Source organism: Dermacentor silvarum, chromosome 5, assembly GCF_013339745.2.
Source record: "Dermacentor silvarum isolate Dsil-2018 chromosome 5, BIME_Dsil_1.4, whole genome shotgun sequence".
In the NCBI taxonomy this organism is placed as follows: Eukaryota; Metazoa; Arthropoda; class Arachnida; order Ixodida; family Ixodidae; genus Dermacentor; species Dermacentor silvarum.
In genome coordinates this window covers 21,730,575-21,748,769 of record NC_051158.1, presented here as the reverse complement: position 1 = coordinate 21,748,769, position 18,195 = coordinate 21,730,575, and the positions used below count along the sequence as shown (strand labels likewise).

The 18,195-nt window shown below is 46.2% G+C and overlaps 1 protein-coding gene across 3 annotated transcripts in view; it reads left to right on the top strand.

Moving 5' to 3' along the window:
* LOC119453034 (RING finger protein unkempt-like) overlaps positions 1-18,195 on the top strand; it is a 26,085-nt gene extending 7,890 nt beyond the window's left edge. The window contains exons 5-14 of one of the 3 annotated variants that reach the window (XM_037715010.2): positions 201-507; positions 1,127-1,219; positions 2,852-3,022; positions 3,456-3,636; positions 4,922-5,041; positions 5,266-5,414; positions 5,595-5,813; positions 6,471-6,545; positions 7,667-7,831; positions 9,129-18,195. In XM_037715010.2, the coding sequence (XP_037570938.1) occupies positions 201-507; positions 1,127-1,219; positions 2,852-3,022; positions 3,456-3,636; positions 4,922-5,041; positions 5,266-5,414; positions 5,595-5,813; positions 6,471-6,545; positions 7,667-7,831; positions 9,129-9,305 (1,657 nt within the window). In that variant the 3' untranslated portion in view covers positions 9,306-18,195. Of the gene's footprint in view, positions 1-200; positions 508-1,126; positions 1,220-2,851; positions 3,023-3,455; positions 3,637-4,921; positions 5,042-5,265; positions 5,415-5,594; positions 5,814-6,470; positions 6,546-7,666; positions 7,883-9,128 lie in introns of all 3 variants that reach the window. The other 2 variants (XM_049667486.1, XM_049667487.1) reach the window with 2 other exon arrangements.

The following is an 18,195-nucleotide window of genomic DNA, read 5'->3' as shown; positions in this document are numbered from 1 at the left end:
GAGTGCGGCCCTTACACGAGTGTGTATACGGTACATTTGACTCGTTCAAATTTCTAGATCTCTGAATATAATTGTCATCTCAAGTGCGACATACCGCTGGCATTACTGCACAGTGCCCGCCTTTTTTTTTTTTTTTTTTTGTCTTCTCGGGTTTGCCGTACTCTGCCTATACTCGGGGGGACGTTTCCTTCTGTCGGCAGGTCAACGCCGTGCCCCAACGTGAAGCAGGGCGACGAGTGGGGGGACCCGGCCAACTGCGACAATGGCGACAGCTGCTCCTACTGCCACACCCGCACCGAGCAGCAGTTCCACCCAGAGATCTACAAGTCGACCAAGTGCAACGACATGCAGCAGGCCAACTACTGCCCCCGGGGACCATTCTGCGCTTTCGCGCACGTCGAGAAGGAGATCTCGGCCGTCCGGGACCTCGGGCCCGACTACTCCACCAACCTGGCCGCCATCCTGTCCAGCGCCTTGCCCTCTTCGTCGTCCTCGGCAAATCACCAGGTGAGGCACTCGGTCTGCAGCCCTTCTTTCGCGGTGGGTAATCGTCATAGCAGTATTTCGTGCAGCTAACCTTGCATGTTGGTGGTCTGCAGAGCCCTTGGGGGGGTCTCTTGAGTGAGTTCAGCTGGGTCACCAAGGACCACTTTATGGATGCACCATTGATTCATTGTCTATTATTAGGTGGTCTATAGGTGGCATTGGCGTCTATGAGCAACAGCATTTTTGGTACACTGCCAAGAAGCACGCTGGCTTAGAACGGTGGCAGAAATTCTGTTGCCAGTGGACGCCAGCGCATCTGGTGCTAGTCATGCAAGATCTCGCCAAAGTGAAAGTAACCCCAAAAGTGATCATCCGAGATTACCACCCCCAGGGCCTACGAGTTCGTCAAATAGCCCGGGGCAACAAAAATTGTGAACTGCTGATTGATAAATCTGGAAAATAAAGAATTCGTGTGAAACTGATACGACAGCGAATTTACCCAGTTTTGAGCTATGATCCTTCTGCAATGAAACCGGTTGTTTGAAACGAGTAGAGGCCATGGTTTAACCCCCCTTTTCTTTATATAGTGAAGTATGTTGTGTAGAGCCTTCCTAAGTTCTTTGTGCTTGGCTGTTCTCAGGGAAGTTCCGGTTCCCCGGCTTGCAAGAATGACAACCCTTTCTCACACGTTGGGTCACACGATCACATGGCCGAGCAGCAGCAGCAACACGCGGTGAGCGCCTCCGCTTGTCTCGCAGCTGCCTATGTCATTACTGTGCATGCATGCCCACCGAGTAGAACCTAACCCGTGCAGTAATCGACTTCTCTCTTGTCTCCGTGTTTCTTTTTTCTTTTTGCTCCCCCTTGTAGCGTACGTTCTCGGTGGCAAACCTCGTGAAAGTGCATCTTCAAGTCAATTTCCTAAACGGGAGTAACTTGGAACACTGCTTGGTAGGGGAGCTAAGCCTTGCTTACATAAATGGTAACATAAGGAAAATGGTGATGTTTCATTTTACACATTGGGTATGCTTGTTACTTTTACATTACATTGTTCTCTGATAACACTGCAGTCGGCCTTCATCTTTTAAGTACTGTTTTTTTTTTTGCTTTTGCTTAAGAATTGGAGCAACAGGTAGTGTGCTAAGTTCATTTTAAGAAACCGCATGAAAGTCGCACCTTAGACAGTTGTCTACAGAAGTGCGGATTAGGGTATATGTATTTGAATCTAAGCCGACTATTTAATTTTTTTAACCAGAGGCAATGTGGTGCACCATGTTTGCAATGTTTGTGCACATCATGTTGTATGCATATGTGGTGCATTTTAAAGTAGTAGTTGTACTGTGGCAATGCATTTTGCATAAATAGGTAAGCTGCGCAGCAGAAGTGCTGTTGTTCCGAAGGGGCGGGAGTGCATAGGGCGGTAGGGCGACGCACGCATGCATGTTTCCAGGCCCAAGAACAACATGCTGTGTTGATTCGGGATGTTAGAATCAATCGGTCAATCAGCGTCCTCACCGGACCTCCAATAAAGTTATTTCACTCACTCACTACCTTCTGTACAAATCGTAGGCCGATACTTTAAAGGATGATGTATGAAAGGCAGGGTTGGCTTAGATTCGAGGATGCGGCTTTGCCGCAAATGCCAGACTCTGGTGACTGTAGAAAGGTCGATGCCACAAGGTGGAAAACTATGTTGCCAATTTTGTCACAACACAAGGAAAACTGGGATTGTCAGTAACAGCAGAGATTGTGCAGACGACAATGATGGTGGTCACATATGTTCCGAGGCATCGCTCGGGAAGTTTATATGCCTGTCTACTTTGGCATGTCTACATCGCTTTGTCGTCGGGTGGTGAGCTGGGTCGCTGAGGCATTGGATGAAATTCCGGCTGATCTGATAATTTGAGCATTATGCAAGTGCAACATCTCGACAAATTGCATGTTGTTTTTGTGGGCGAATGCCTTTTTTTTGTTTTGCTTATGTTCGAGGAAAGTATTTTATTTTTTTTCTCACCTTCTGAATTTTAGGGGTTGGCCTAAAGTTGGGGAAGGCCTCGATTTGAATAAATATGGTAGCAAGGTAATTTGGTTAAGAGTACCTATAAAAAGGGCGCAATGCTGTCCTGCCAAAAATCTTTATTCTACTGTAGTTCCATACATGTTTTCTACAAATGCATGATGTAGGCATTTTACGAAAGAAATGCTTCATAGTCTTGATTTTATGATTTTTACGGTGGATGAAATGTGTGTTGACCACACTGTTGATGAGCAGAAGAAGCATTTGCAAAAGAAAAAAAAAATGTGAAGGACAGTTTCTGCTGCCGAATGGGTTCAGGCACTCACCTGTGGTCGCATTCTCTTCCAGGCGTCTTTAGGGGAGAAAGCGTGGTATGCTGCACAAGCAAATGATTGTAGCAACAACCCCTTGCCCAACCCCATTGGACGGCCCCGCTCATATAGTTCTTCCACTAACCACTCGTCCGAGTCGTTACCACTGCACCAGAAGGCCCCAGGCTCCGAGCGAGAGGACCGTGAGGTGAGCAATCCCTTTCCTCCCCCCCCCCCCCCACCCCACCCCACATGCTCAGTCGATAGCTTGCACGAGATGTCACCGATGCAGCTTCTTATTGTGTTGGTCCTCCAACGTAGCTACTGGGATGACAGTGTATCGTATTCAGTGCCACGGGTAACCTGCATCAATGTCGTAGAGAAGTTGTTGGAACGCTGCTGGGCGTCTCTGCCAGAATCGTGGCACAGCCACCGCCGGAGACGCCCACACACGCAGCTTCTGGCTGTGCTGGTCGTCCAGCATGGTGGTTAGGAGGATGTCGGTGCAAGCCATCTGTACCAACTACTCCGACTTCCTGTTCAGAAAGTCGATCAAAATAGATTAGTGCATGGGTCCAGAACAGATCAGTGCGTATGTTGTGAATCCGTGGTGCTTAGGCAGTGCACGTTTCGTCTTGTAGGCTAGCATTCGCAAGCAGCTCAAGGCCATTGACAATGAGCCCATGGCGGACCCCCTGGAGAAGGCGCGCCTAAAGCAGGACGTCTGGCTGGTGCACGGACTCACACCACCCCCGATGACGTCGACAGCCTCCTCCTCCTCGTCCTTTTACCACTCCACAAACACAGTGGAATCGGTTGTCGGTGAGTTTGTCTTGGCCGTTTCGACGTGTGCTGTGCCCTCTGTCAAAAGCACCTAGGACTTGCGGCACACTTTGACTGGAGTTGTTTTTTTGTGCTCCGGAATGTGGCTCCTGTAGCATTGCTTTCTCAGTAAGGCTTTGGAAAGCGAAGAGGAGAAATCTGGGTATTGCCCGAGAGCAGATGACGCTTTCCTCTCATCCATCACATTGCATGTGCAAAGAGCGTCGTCTGCTCTCACTCGTGGCAAATAAACACACATACAAAAACTATGAGGCTCTTCTTAATGAAGGCTTCTGTGTGGGATCCAAAATGTCTTTCTTTTTGTGGTTTTTCAAGACTTTTATTTTGGCTCTTTGTCGGCTTAGCTTTTAGCCTTTTAAAGTTTTAGAGTGCGTGGTGTTCAGAGTTCATTGTTACGTTACAGTTTTCAGAGTTCTGTATCATCCATGCGCTTGTTTGACAGGATTCATTGCTAACACCTATAAACTAAGAAACTTGCAGCTTTGTGAAGTCTGTGGGGCCTCGTGTGTACAGTAGTGCTAAGGAACAAAAGGGCATTTACTGCGCCTTCTATACAATAATCCATCTAGCCGATATACAATGAATGTAGCATGCCGATGGAATGTGCTGAGGAATCGAGGGGGTTCGACTCACCATGGGGGCAAAATACCGAGCGAGCTATACCCCTTGCACCTGAGTTTCTACTAAATCAGGAAGTGCTAGCACAGGAACACTAGTGCCATCTCTCATACTACTACGCAACTACACCGACTTTTGGCACTGCATGTGCTATGCGGGGAAGCTGGATTCCAGGAATCGCGAGAGCCATGCGGGGAAAACATCGGGGAATGCAAGGGAGTCTTACTTTCCCACGAGGATATGTGCCCGCAGGACAGTGTGTAGTTTGAAAACGTGCTCTGAGGCAGGCAGGTGTCTGACTTCATGCAAAAAAAATTGTATCGGCTTAAGCTGTTTGTGGATTATGAATTATTTGTGTGTACATTTTAATTGACTTCTATAACTTTTGACTACATAAACAAAGAATAAAATTGAAAGGGTGGAATTATACATTAGGCTGAACGTTTTCTTACTTCACTCATTTAATTATCTGAATGTTCACCTCTAAATTTCTACTACTTTCCTAACGTCAAACAAAGTGCTCAGTTGAATGAATGTTCATGAATATTCAGCTCAATGTTTTACTTAATGTACTAGTTTGTGAGAGATTTGAAGCTTTCATTTGTTCGGCCCTGTGAGAATGAAAACCTGCTCTATGTCATTGCAGGTGTAGCACTTGACGACCTTAGCCTGGAAGACATCAATGTCGAGGCTTCTATAGACAAGGATCTAGAAAATGATTCCAACCCCGTGAGCACATCAATAACGCAAGGGCTAACAAGTTCAGGTAAGCAACAGTGGGTTTCTGCTGGTTTTCTGGGAAACTTATTTAGGTAAATTTGTGTCCAGAAGTTGCATTGAATCACTTTGGCAGTGGTGCGGTTGACAAGCTTGGTTGGATGTTAGTGAATAAACGACATCCTCTAAAATAGCTGCTGTCTTTCTTTTATGTTTGCGTGCTTTGTGAAACTTTCGTTTCAAAAAAGGATGCGATGAAATTGTCTTGCGCAGGTTTGCTAGGAAGTTCGGCACCTATGAACATTCCGGGGGCAAGCGGCATGCACTGCAATCGGCGGCTCGGAGGCAACATGTCGCCCCCCGTGGGTTCCCTACCCCACAGCCTTGGCCTGCAGTCCAGCCATGACCACGCAATGGACAAGGTGAGGGAAGGTTAGGTTAGGTTACGGTAGGTTAGGTTGCATAGCAGATTAGTGTTCCAGGTTTGAGGTATTGCTACTAGAAACTAGGAATAACAACAAAGAAGCTTGAGAAGAAGCGAGTCAATCAATCAACCAGTTAACCAAATCACATCAAATCTTCCTGGATTTTCTCATACACAGGCGGCTGCAGCCTTCTACAGCCACTCCGGTGGAGCGGGCTCCTTCTCGGGACCCAAGTACCCGGGCTTCCCGGGCATGTACGACTTCAGCCAGGGGGCGCTGTCGTCCCCATCTTCGTCACACTTGCTCTGGGATGACCGGATGGCCCCCAAGGCGCCCCCAGGGCTGCACCAGCCCATGCCGGGCTCGTGGGAGGAAGGCCTGGTGCAGGCGCGAGCCGTAAGTCCGCTTATCAACAATAGCTGGGGGGTGCACTGGCTCACGCACTGAGCCATTCTTGTGTGCGTATGTGTGTGACATGTTGCAAAAAGTGTTGGCGGTTGCCAAGGCTTGAGTGTGCCACTGCTTAACTGAATTTTAATGTTGGCAACACGCGCTCATCTGAGCATGTTTTGATGGGCTTAATTCATAGCTGAGCCACAGTTTCACTTCGATTAGGGTGAAATGTGAAAAGGCTCATGTATATTTAAATTCCAGTGCATGCTAAAAGAACATCAGGTGGTCGAAATTGACAAATCCACTGCGTGGCATCCTCTTGTAGCCCGGTTATTGCTTTGGTGCGTAAATGTCTATCAGTTAAATGATTACTCTGAATTATATCACTCTGAACTGTACCACAACCAGTAAGAGGGGTTCGGAGAGGAAGGGGCCTATTGCTTGATAAATTCAGAAGGTAAAAAATAAAATATGTGCAAATGCATGACAACTGCTTTTATGAGGCGCTGTGTGTATCTTTTCTTCAATTGTATTTCTGTGCTTGATGTGGTGGGTGGGAAAGGGCTCAAGCCATTTTTTAGCTTACACTCATGCATTTGGCATCAGATGTCTCAGCTATGATGTGGTGTAACCCTTTCCCTCTACCTTCTTTGTTGGCAGGTGTATGAGGCATGGAAGCGGGAAGTTGAAGAGGCCAAGCACAGGGAAAAGATGGCTGAATGTCAACGAGACGAGGTGCGTCTGCTTTCCGCAGGTTGACATTACTCTCTCCCTGAACTCGTGGAAAAGCACTCTTTTTTTAATGTCATGGTGCATGCAGGAGATGATTGCTTTAACATACCTGTCAACTTCCAAGATTTTATAATAAAATATCCCATTCTTAAGGCTTGCTTACGATTGTCCTAGCGACACGGATAATTTTACGATTTTTCATTAGCACCTACTTTCAGGCAAAACTCGTTCTAAAAGGAGGCATGTACATCACTGATTGATTTTTTTCAAAGCCCGATTTTTCAGACTCCTCAGTTACACAGACCTGAAGCGAAGCAGCGATAACAACCTGGAGAATTGATGTGTAACGGCCACCAAACTTTTAACTGGGAAGCGTTGCCCGTGTGGCAAAGAGCATTTTGTCCTGCATTCGCCTGCCAGTACTCTAGCGTGGTGCGCCTTGTTTTAGAGAGGAACAGCGTGCGTGTGTGTGGTGTACGCGGAAGGCCACACTTGCGTTCTTTTTCACCTCCCAAACCATGGTGCAGGTAGCTGGGATGCGGAGTGTGGCTGGAGTGTCCGTATAATTGTTGTCGCAATAATTAGCGCTCTGCTGACCTATCTTGTACTTGCCTAGTTTGGTTAACACAAGAGCTAGCCTCCTACTTATGATTCCTGATGGTGCATTGAGTGCTAGTGTTTATCTTGGTTTACAATCAGTTTTATATATACTATATATGTTTATGGAATTGCCGTATGACATGCAAAAGACGTTATGAAGTAAAGCCACAACAGATTTATACTTTCTCTTTTCGCATTTTTAGGTATATAAAAAAATTTCTAGGTTTCAGCTTATTATGGTTATAAAGGAGCATGATCAGTAATTCTGCCACGCCCTGTTAAAACAAAAGGTTCACATATTGCGCACAAAATGCCTAGTTTTTGTTTCCCCGTACAAAAACCACTTAATCTTCATAAAAATTGATAACACATTTGAGAAGAGCACGAAAAACTGCATTGATATTAGTAACATAATTTTTATTATGTTCGGACACATATTTAAAAAAAAGAACAATGCTTTCTCCTAGTAGCCAGCTCCCTTTGACATTCAGTCGGACATCGTCATCCTCACCATCCCTGCGCAGGCCCTGGGTCAGATGGCCCTACTGCAGAAGGAGCTGGAGGCCCTGGCGTCTGGGCGGGCGGCTGGCTTTGGGCCCCTGCGACTGCAGGAGCTCGAGAAGCTGCCGGCCACCCAGCTGCGCCTGCTCCAGGAGCAGCTGCGCGCCGACTTGGATGCCGTGGACAAGGTGCTCTTCTTCTTCGACTCGTCTGCTTGACACGGTGTGCGGGCAGTCATGGTACATTTGTATAATTCTGGTGCTCCCGCAGTCTCTGGTTAATAACCTTCGGCGTTCTGGTGCCAATGTCGCGGGTCGAATTCCTGGTGCAGTGGCCACATTTTGATGGGGGCAACATGCAAAAAATGCCTTTGTACTGAAATTAGGTGAGTGTTAATTGAAGGAACGCTCAGGCGGTCAAAATTGATAGGGTGTCCTTCTTAAACAAACTCTGCAGTTTTGGGACGTGAAACCGCGCAGTGTGATTTTCCAGCAATATGGACTTCACCACTAGTAAAGGGCGTTCGGTGCACTACTTGTGAGGCACACTCTACACCTTCTTTTTAAGGTTTAGAAGAGCACTTATGACTACTTCCGTAGGGGTCGTCATTGTTAGTAAACGCAAGCTGGACAACTTAAACAGCGCTGCAAACACAATGTTCATGCCCTGTCATTCAGACACTTTTATGGTGCAATGTGTCACCTTGTGCAAGTAAGGCACTACTGCATCCTCTTGCACCCGTGCAGGGCACGGGCGTATGCATGGCTACAGGCAAGACGTGCGTCACGAAAGGAATATTGCGCAGAGTTTCCAGGCATTAATTTAAAGGTGAAGACAGTGCGATGCAGTTGTGTTCGGTCCGGTGGGGAGGTACGACGATGCAGTTGTCGCCAAAGCACTGACGAAGCAAGGTTGGGGCGCAGTCCAAAGTTTGTTCTGGCATGTGGATCTGGTTCTGGTGGGCCCACTACTTTCCCAAGCAGTAGGGAATGGCTTTGGATAGTGCTGAAACTGGTGGCAGGGTGTAACGTCGGTGATTTGTCAGACATGCAGGGTTCTTGGTGTGTTGTTGAACCTCTCGGTCGGTCCTGGTATCCCGACAGTCAAGGGTGCCACTTCGTAGACCAACCACGGCTGCCTAGTTTCACGGGATGTATGGACTAGCAGTCGCCCAGCAGTGGTTGCTTTGTCAGTCTCTCATTCGAGCACCTGAAGCAAAGACCAGTGTAAACAATCATCGTGGTCGAGCACAAGATAGCAAGGTCGATACATGGCCACAAAGGCTACATTTTGTTCGGGCTGGAATTGCGAGCGGTCAGCAATGCCATTGGCCACCAGAGATTTGAGCTGGTGCCTCGCTCATAGGAACGGCAAAAAAAATTGGCATCTGTAGTTTGTCACTCCTTCGTTGTCACTGTAACAAGCAGCAGTGGGGTGTTCATTGATTTCCTCTCAAAAGCATTCTTTTTCTTCTGTACTGTGTAGGTTCTGTACCAGCAGCAGTGCAAGAGCAAGTGCCTGGTATGCCAGCAGCATAACCGCAGCGTGGCGGTGCTTCCCTGCAACCACCTGGTGCTGTGCGGCACGTGTGCGGCTGTCACGACCAAGTGCCCCTACTGCAGCTGCGACATCGCACGCAACAGCCTGCCCATGTCCCTGTAGGGCACGCCCCTTGTGAGCCAGCGCCGTGGGAAGGCGTGCAATCCACTTAACACTCCCATTTTTAAAAAATTCTCTCTTCCCATCAGTGATGCGAGGGCTTTTGTGTCGAGTCATGCCCCCCCGGGCAGCCTGCAGGAGTTGGTAGTGGGCAGAAGGTGCTGAAGACAGTGCGTTTTAGCCGTACCAAGCAGCTCTAACGTGCAGCAGTGTAGGTGATGGGACCTTGAATAACGCACACTTCCGGTTTGAGAGGGTGGCCCCCAACTATGAAGACACAGACGAGCATGTTTCATCGTAGGTGTGGGCTGTAGGGTCTCCCTTCCTCTTTTTTCTTACTCCCGTTAAGCTGCTGGTGGTTCTGTGCCTGATTGACTGACGTCTGTTACTCGAGCTGCAGGCAATGTATTAGCAAATTTGTGTTATAGTTAACTGTTCGCAAAGGTACACGAACCACTGGGTGCAGTTTACGAGTGCGATCGTTTCGCGGGACTTTTCGGTGACCGCTGCTGCGCACCGGGTAGCTGCTTTGTGTGCGGCCAAAAATCAGATTGACTCTGCGGAAGACAGGCCTTTTGGAGTGCAAACTGGTCCCAGAATGGAATGCTAACATGAAAAGAAGTGCTGTCTGCTGGTGCTTTTTTCTGTCTGTCAAGAACTGGCTATGAAAATGCACCGGTCATGGGAGGTTACATCCAAAGATGTGTTGCTTAGGGCATAACTAGGAAAGCCGCTTCTGAGTTGGCACCTGCTTGCTGGTGGTCGCCGCACCCGAAGACGCACTTCGTTTTTGAGCCCTGCTGGTGAACTGGTTCTCACAACAGTGGTAGTCACCAGTGCTTGAAAGAAAAGTGCGATGTCTGCTGGTTTTAGCCTGCTGGGAAAATTGTGTCAATTTTTAAGATCCTTCATGGACTTTCTTTTTACTAGTTTTTCCAAAGCACTGGTATCTTCATTACTGTTTAGTTGTTCATAACAGTTGCTGGTACTAGCTCTGTGAATTATGTTTTTGGTTATTTCATTGGATGAAGTTGGCTGAAAATCATGTTAGCATTCTGTAATCTGTTACATCCAGCAGCCACTGATTAGAGTACATTTCTTTTATGTTGATTGTTTTCCTTGCATGCTAAAGCATGGCGTTCTGTTGCTGCTGCTGTTGAGTCGGCAAGTAGCAGACTAATGACGCGGTGCTTGAAAGAAAAGCGCGATGTCTGGTGGTTTTAGCCTGCTGGGAAAACTGTGTCAATTTTTAAGATTCTTCATTGACTTTCTTTTTACTAGTTTTTCCAAAGTCTTCGTTACTGGTGAGTTGTTCATTAGTTGGCTGAAAATCATGTTAGCGTTCTGTAATCTGTTACATCCAGCAGCCACTGATTAGAGTACATTTCTTTTGCTGCTGTTGCTGCTGCTGTTGAGTCGGCAAGCAGCAGACTAATGACGCGATTGTTGCCTGTTTTCTGTGTTGTGCTCCTGGAGATTTTCAATGAAGTGGTGGTTATGATGTTTTTATTTCCGACCGCGACATTGGTAGGTTTTGTGCGCTGAAGAGTGCATTCTCACAAAAGTTGTAAGCTCTGTCTGCGTCTCCACACGTTCGTATTAAAAAAACTGACAACTCCGTTCGGGCATGTAATGTGGCATTATAACAAGGGCGACGGTTTTGTTCGAAGAATGCAAAGCACATGAAACATGGCTCTGTCGTATCCTTTCTGCAATCTAGAGACGATAAGGCAAAATTTTGTTTTTTTAGGCTTGCTTTGCTAGCAAAAGGAGTCCAAGCTTTTGGGAGGTCATTGAGTAACGGAGGACATACTTTATGCGAGTAGTGTTCTGGTGTCTCATTACAGAGGTTTCTGCAGAATCGTGTTAGTTGTATTACGTCTTTCGAAACTTGGCTGCTAAGTTGCTAAGAACTAGCCGCCCAGGATCCAAATCGGGGAATGCACTTTTCGGCGTACAGAACTCCCAACGGTGTCTTTGTTTTGAACGTGACCGTACAGGGTTGAAGTGAGCGATATTTCTTGGAGTGAGATTTCGTTATGTTGTTCCTTGGCACTGGCTGCAGGAGGCTTTTGCATACCGACTGAAAATCACTACGTAATGTCTTGACTGGAACCATGATGCTGCTGTGCGTGTAATGTTTGTCACACTGAGAAGGTGAGCAGAGCTCTCGAAAGGTGAAACTGTCTCGGTGGGTCCTGTTTTCTTCCAAGTTTTTTTCCTTCTGGCTTAACTGAATCTTGCTTCTTGTACTATTTGCATGCTTCTTAACGAAATTTTTCAGGTTTCCTAGTTTGCAGCTGCCCAACTCGGTGATACATGTGCTTTACTATTCCCGTATCCCTCCCACCTCACGAGAGCGTTTGCATCTTTCTTGAGCATGTCTGCGCATGAGGGGCATTGAAATGTGAAGGTTGACGAGGCCATCGGCCTTGTTTCTCATGGCTGTGCTTGCTGGTATTGCTGCTTTCACGGCACCGTTTCTTTAGAGTGAGAGTCGGTAAGACAGCGGAACTGCGGATTACTTCGCTGCTTCTGGTGATGCGGGGGAAACCTTTGGTCTAGGGAATCTGCCTTTGGGGATGTGTGTGCATGAGAAGAGGAATCAGTGAGGTGTTTGCGGTGTCTACAATGCCAGTGTTGCTTCTGGATGTTTGGCACAGATTGTGATCCATCGTGTATGCTGCGATTTTCGCTCGATCGTCACAACTTTTCCAGCCATACGTGTGGGCGCAGTATTCGGATAGGTGGCGTGTGTTTTCCGCAAGGCATTTCTTTCCTTGTTTTTATTTTATTTAGCTTTTTACTACTCTTGTGACGAGATGTCAGTGAGACTTGTGTGGCAAAGCAAACGGAGACGCCTTTCCTGCGCCGCGTTGGCAGGAGTGCCGAAAGACACGAGGTGTAGAGGTGCAGTTAGGACGTTATTTCAATTGACTGCTGTCTCATATTGCCTAGGCAGGTACACTACCAGTTGGGCTGCAGTGGTGATCGTGTTGTGTGCGTTGTGGTGCATGTTTGTGGACAGGCCGAGCGTCGAGAGCCAGGGCATTTGCTCCAGGTGGATGGGTCAGGGTGTTTGACAGGCCGAGGCGGACGCGTGACGGAAGCTAGTACCGCTACTAGCTAGCACTACTTCTACTACCTTTGGTCACTGTGGCTTCAGGTTGCTGCGGAAGTTTACAGACTTCGATATTCTGTCCTTCCTCAGGCTGCTGTAGCACAGGACAGCTTGCTCTACCTTCCTCAAAGAAAGTAGGATTATGTGTGCGATGCCATCTCGCAAGCTTGTTCTGTCCTGCTCTCGCACTTTGCTTGGCAGGTACCTCTCTTCTGTTCCTGGTGCCTCACCTTGTGTATTCAGCCGTGCGTCGTCTGCTAAAGTTGGCGTCTGCTTCTTTTGGTAGCCAGCGGAAGCGTAGGTGTGGTCTGAGGCGTTTCGTCTGTAGCTCAGTTCTTGCTACATAGGATTGTGTTGCCTGGTTCCTGAGAGCTCTTTCCCCACCTCCCTCACCCACCGACTTTCGAATCCCATTCTTTTGCGATGTTGTGTCGATAGCATGTCTCGTTGCTGTCTTTTCGCTCGGTTCTTACTGTTGGATCGTGCGCAAATGCACGCGGACAACGTAATCTGAACCAAGGAGGGCAGAAGTGTGTGGGGCTGTTAGTTAGTTCCTTCGATTTTTTTTTCTCCCTTTTTCTTCCCGTACATGTTTGCCCTCTTCCTCACTAACCGCGTCTTCTTAGCATAAGTGGAATAGTGAAAATTCCTGTTGTGCTCGGGTGGGAGAGGGATTTTCTTCTAAACTTTTTGAAGACCTAGCGCTGTAACCAGCTATTGATAGTTTATATAGTAGTATAATGTATTTATGTATATCTATTGTATGTACTATCTTATGGAAGGAGAGCGGGCTGCCTTGGTGGGCGGGTTATTAAGTGATTACCGTTTCTCTATTACTGTTTTTTTTTTCCCCTTTTCGAGACCCTATATATATATATATATATATATCTCGTCTCTCGCAAACCATGTGGGAGGCTGTGCTGTTGTGGCCACATTGTGGCGACAAGAACAACTTTATTATTGTGGGATAAAAAAAAATATTGAATTTATAGGAATTTTCACGAGAATGGATAAAAAGAAAAAAAAAGCAAGTAAACTTAGGTGTAAATTTTAAACTAACAAATTGAATGCACAGTTAGGTCATGTTGTTTTCTATCTTTTTTTCTTTTTTTTTTCTTTTCATAATCAACGGTGTGCATCTCTCTCCCGGAGGAGGGAAAGAACATTGACGTGTCGGGCGCGCGCATGTGTGTGCGTCCTTTGTTCGATGCCGGCGGTTTCCCCTTTCTAAGAGAAACGAGCGAGCATTGGCGGGGACGCTTGTCACTTCGGCAGCGCGAAGTTGCAGATGTTTTTTTTTTTTTGTGTGTGTTGGAGTTGTCGACGTAGGTAGGGTTTTTCTTGTTCTTCTCTGAGCTATTTTTCTATTCCAGTTTTTGCCCCTTGCGCCTCCTATGACTTCGAAGGCTTGACTTCGTACCAAACGCACAACTAACTACAAGAGGTCGCACTGCGTCTTTTATACAGCTTTCTTGCATTCATTTTCTTTAAAAGAAAAAAAAAGAAACCTTTTTCCTGACTTTGTCCGGTTTTGTTCAGAGTTGCTTGCCCTTTGGTAGATGAATGGCTGGCTCTGATGGACCAGTTAGTGACTCGTCACGCGTGGCTAAGAGCTTCTTCTGTCATGGGATAAGCGATTGGGTCCCGATTGTTGGGTGACAAAAAAAAATGAAAAGAAAGGTGCAGTTAAGGGCGTCGGTCCCATTTGCTAGAGGATGCCGGCCGAAAAGGCGTTGCTACGCACCCGGCCATGGCAACGCCTTCGGTTTGAGTGGAGACAAAGACGGACGAGTCGTTAGTTCTTTCTTTCTCCTCCTCGTCATATTTTTTATTGCTGTAAATAAGAAAGCGATCGCAACATAATTCCTCACGAGGATACAACACTTCTGTATCTTCGCTCATACCACACAAGCACTGAACTAACCTCTCTGCTGAACACTGTGTCGAGAAGCACGCAAATGTGCGACACCGTGCGACATTTGCACACGACTCGCAAAAAAAAAAACAAGAAAAAAACAACACTCACACCAGCATTACACACAAGCTAGGTCATTATTGTAAACTTGTAGGAACAAAAGTACGAGTAAAGGTGTAAAAAATAATTCAATAAAATAAAAAAATGCAATTTTTTAAAGAAAGGTTTACCATCGCCGGTATGCAATGCGTGGGCGCGTTGCTTACGTCGCTACGATTGCTCGTAGGCCCATGCGCATTTGTCGTGCTCTTCTGGTTGCCATTGAAAAGAAAAAATGGGCCTTCCTGGGATGCGTCGATGCTGCCTGGTACTTTTCACACCGAGGTCTTGCCTGTGGTGCCGTCAACACTGTCTCTGTGGATTCTGGCGTGCTGTTGCTTCACTGTCTCCGTAGCAAAGAGCGCGAGAGGAACTTCGCGCATTCTTTGAGAAATGTCGCATAAATAATGTTGGGTATGCGCATATATTCTGGATAAACTGCGGGCTCGTTCACACCCAAATCTTGCTTCGAGGTGACAACAACTTTAATGAAACGGTTCGTTACTAGGCTGTTTTGCCCAAATTAGCTGGCTGTAAGTATCTGTCAGCTGCAATGATGACAGACGTAAACTTGGCAGGAATGGAACAGGAGTGTAATCTTGTACTGAAATAAGGCATGTGGTTTGTTTCACCCTTACAGTCAAAGGTGGCGCCACCTATCCATTGCAGAAAAATCTCCATATTTTAAGTTGTCGTTGCAGACAAGAGATACTTGCGATTCGATGAAACTAGCTGTGAAAGGCACTGTGAATCACTACCTACATGCGAAATTTGAGCTCAAGCTAACGATCTGTTTAACCGGAATAGTCTGGTATACCTAGTGCTCTCACAACATTGAGTGTGATCACGCATCTACATTGGCAAACACTGATGACCTCCTGGTAGCGTAGGCCCCGCCATTGTTTGAATCTCTTGATACTCTTGTTGGCTGTGTGCATGCCATACCTACTTTCTTGGCGGTCGTCGCATGTCACCGTTATGATCTTTGTCGGTGTCATTTGGGACCCATTGCGGGGAAGTCGGGTTGCCTCGCATTTTCCACAAAATCGCTGCCGAGATGGTGTTAATAGCATTACTGGCAGGCCTGTGTCGTGCCAACCTGAAGTAGACAGCAGCCACTTTCTGCGCTGTTGTGTGGGCGGTACTTTCGCACTCGCCAATCAGGTTGTGCAAAATCAGTCGTATGTAGTTGTTTTCTAGGCTTTCTTTTTTTTCTCTCTCCCCCCCCCCCCCACTTTCTTTATTATAGATCATTGCATTTTCCCCCCTTGTAAGTCTTGCTCGATCACGTTTAGGTGGCGGTTGCAACGCATATCTGTTTGTTGTGCGATTATTGTGTCCTTGTGCATGTTGATAAGTGTTATTTGTTTTATTTTTTTCCTTATCAAAGTTACTTTTGCATACTTTAAGCGCACCGAGAGAGGAAACTTGGGGTTGTTCGTTTCACACTTGTCGTCGTTGGGACTTTGAAAGTGAAAGCAGCACGTTGTGCTGTTGGAGTTTGGATTTTGTTGAAATTTGGACCTAAAACTCTCGTATGGGAAAGTGCTGTTTATGGTGACTGTTTGGCAAATCCTTTCTACGTTTTCTTTCTGCATTTGCCAAGAAAAAAAAAAATTACAGAAAAACTAACTGTCGCTGAAGTAGCATCTGTGTTCCTCCTGTGGCCTGCTTGGGACGGCTGCAGCACAAATCGCTTGGCAGGTGTGAAGCGAACACCATCAAGTTTTCTCTGCATCGCCACTAGGCTTTATTTCAAGTAGTAGTTGACTAGGGTTTAAAAAATAATGCTGCCATATTCAAGCAAATCTAGAATTATAAATGGGTCATTGTTGGCAACTTATGAATCCTTTGTGTGTGTGTGTGCGTGCGTGTGATTTTAAAAAAGATTTTTATTTAGTTTTTCTTTTTTGCTCATGTGGGCGTCGCTGTGCTTGGGAGCCCGCATTCTGCAGTGAACGCGGTTCTCCAGGCAGAAAAAGACTAGAGTTGGCAATGCAGTGATGTCTGTATAGGATGATGCTACATGTAAGATAACGGCTTTTTTGTGACTGCTCGCAGTGGAAATTAATCGACACGTAAGAGTTCTTGGAGCTCAACCTTGTAACCCAGTTTTCTCAAAAAGATTAGCCGCCAAAGTTATACGATAATTTTCTTATGCCCTAATGCGTTTGTTATTCGGCTACGGCTGTCATGAACGACCTGAGACGTACCGCCATTCTTGTGTGCGTTTGTTTACTTGTACCTGGCTGATAGAACCTTATATTGCCTGTTTCGTTGCTTAATTATTTGTATTTATAGCCTGTTTATGACTAGCCATTAGTTTTGTTCGTTGTGTTTGGCACAGCAATTGGTAGGGCAAACACCTTTTGACTTCTGAGGTTTGGCCATGCGTGGGCAACGTGCCCCATTCCATGGCGAATGCGCAAAAGAAAAAAAAGGGGACAATGTCTGGATTGGGCAGTGAAATGCCTACGAGTGTATACACTGGTCGTATGTACGAGACTGTCGTCCGCTCAGGTCAGGTTTTGGATTGTCGACATCGTTCTCTCGCAGACGTTTTTGAAGAGCTTGATTGCAGAGTCTTCAGCCATAGGTTTAAAGAAATGCCGTTGAGCAATTCAAGTGTCGGGAGATTTTTGTCGCCGGAAAGTAAGTTGGTTGTTGGGTCTCTTGTTTTCCATCATTATGCGCTGTGATGACGGTTTGGTTTGATGGCTGTCATGACGTTCCCGGTATAATAACCACCAGTACCACCGCAACCTCCAGTGTTTTATGGACGTTTTTACATGTGTACATAACATAGGCGTCTACCTTGTGCTAGGATGTTTTGTGTGGCAAGTCAACTTTCTGGTGAAGGCGAAAGGGGGTCGACGTGTCGGCTCGTCATAGGTAGATATTTTTGCTGGGGCAATACTATTTTTCTCATCAAATTGGAGTTTATAGCGTTAGAGGGTCTATGCAAAGGGCTATGACGGCATGCAAAGGGCTATGACGGCTTTTGAAGGACAGGTCTGCAAGAGATTGATTGGCTGCTGCCGCCGAAATGACGAGGATAACGCGCAATCATTGATGTGCAAGGAAAAAAAAGGGAAAAGAAAAAGCTTGTGAACTTGGAATTGCTGGACAAAGTACTACTTGCTCGTCAGAATTGTGTCCTTTACCACATTAAAAAAAAAAAAAGTTTTATAAGGTGATGATATTTCTATGAATCTCTCGTATCTTGTTTTTATGGTGTCCTGGGTTCCGACGTATCAAGCCAAAACTTTTTTTTTTTCTTTCAAACAAAGTGATGATCCTGTTTGTCTTGCGTTTAAGATAGAATGCATCAACCTTGTTTGTTGCTGACCAAGTCTTGTTGAAATTGTCTAGAACTGCTTGGCCTTGATGTGTTACTTTTTTGTGTGTGACGCCCATTTCTTAATCTTTTTCGCACTTTCGAGGAAAGCTAGATAGGTTTTTCTCTCTCCTTTGTGGTTACATTTTGCTGGTGTCACTTTCTTGTCTGCGTGGAAAAATTGTCGAGTCATTGTTTTATTTTGTGCGTTCTCTGTGACATCAAAGTCAAAACTAAATCAGAGGAGAAAAAAAAAATGCGCGGCTCTTGTGTTCATGTAGGATCATAGTCGAGATGTTTATTATGGCTTTCTCTCTGTCCTCTGTTCCTTTGTTTCTCTCGTGACGAGAAATTTGTGTAATTGAAGTATTTCTTAAAATTTAGGCATAATTATGTAAATAAAATGAACTATAGGATTTTA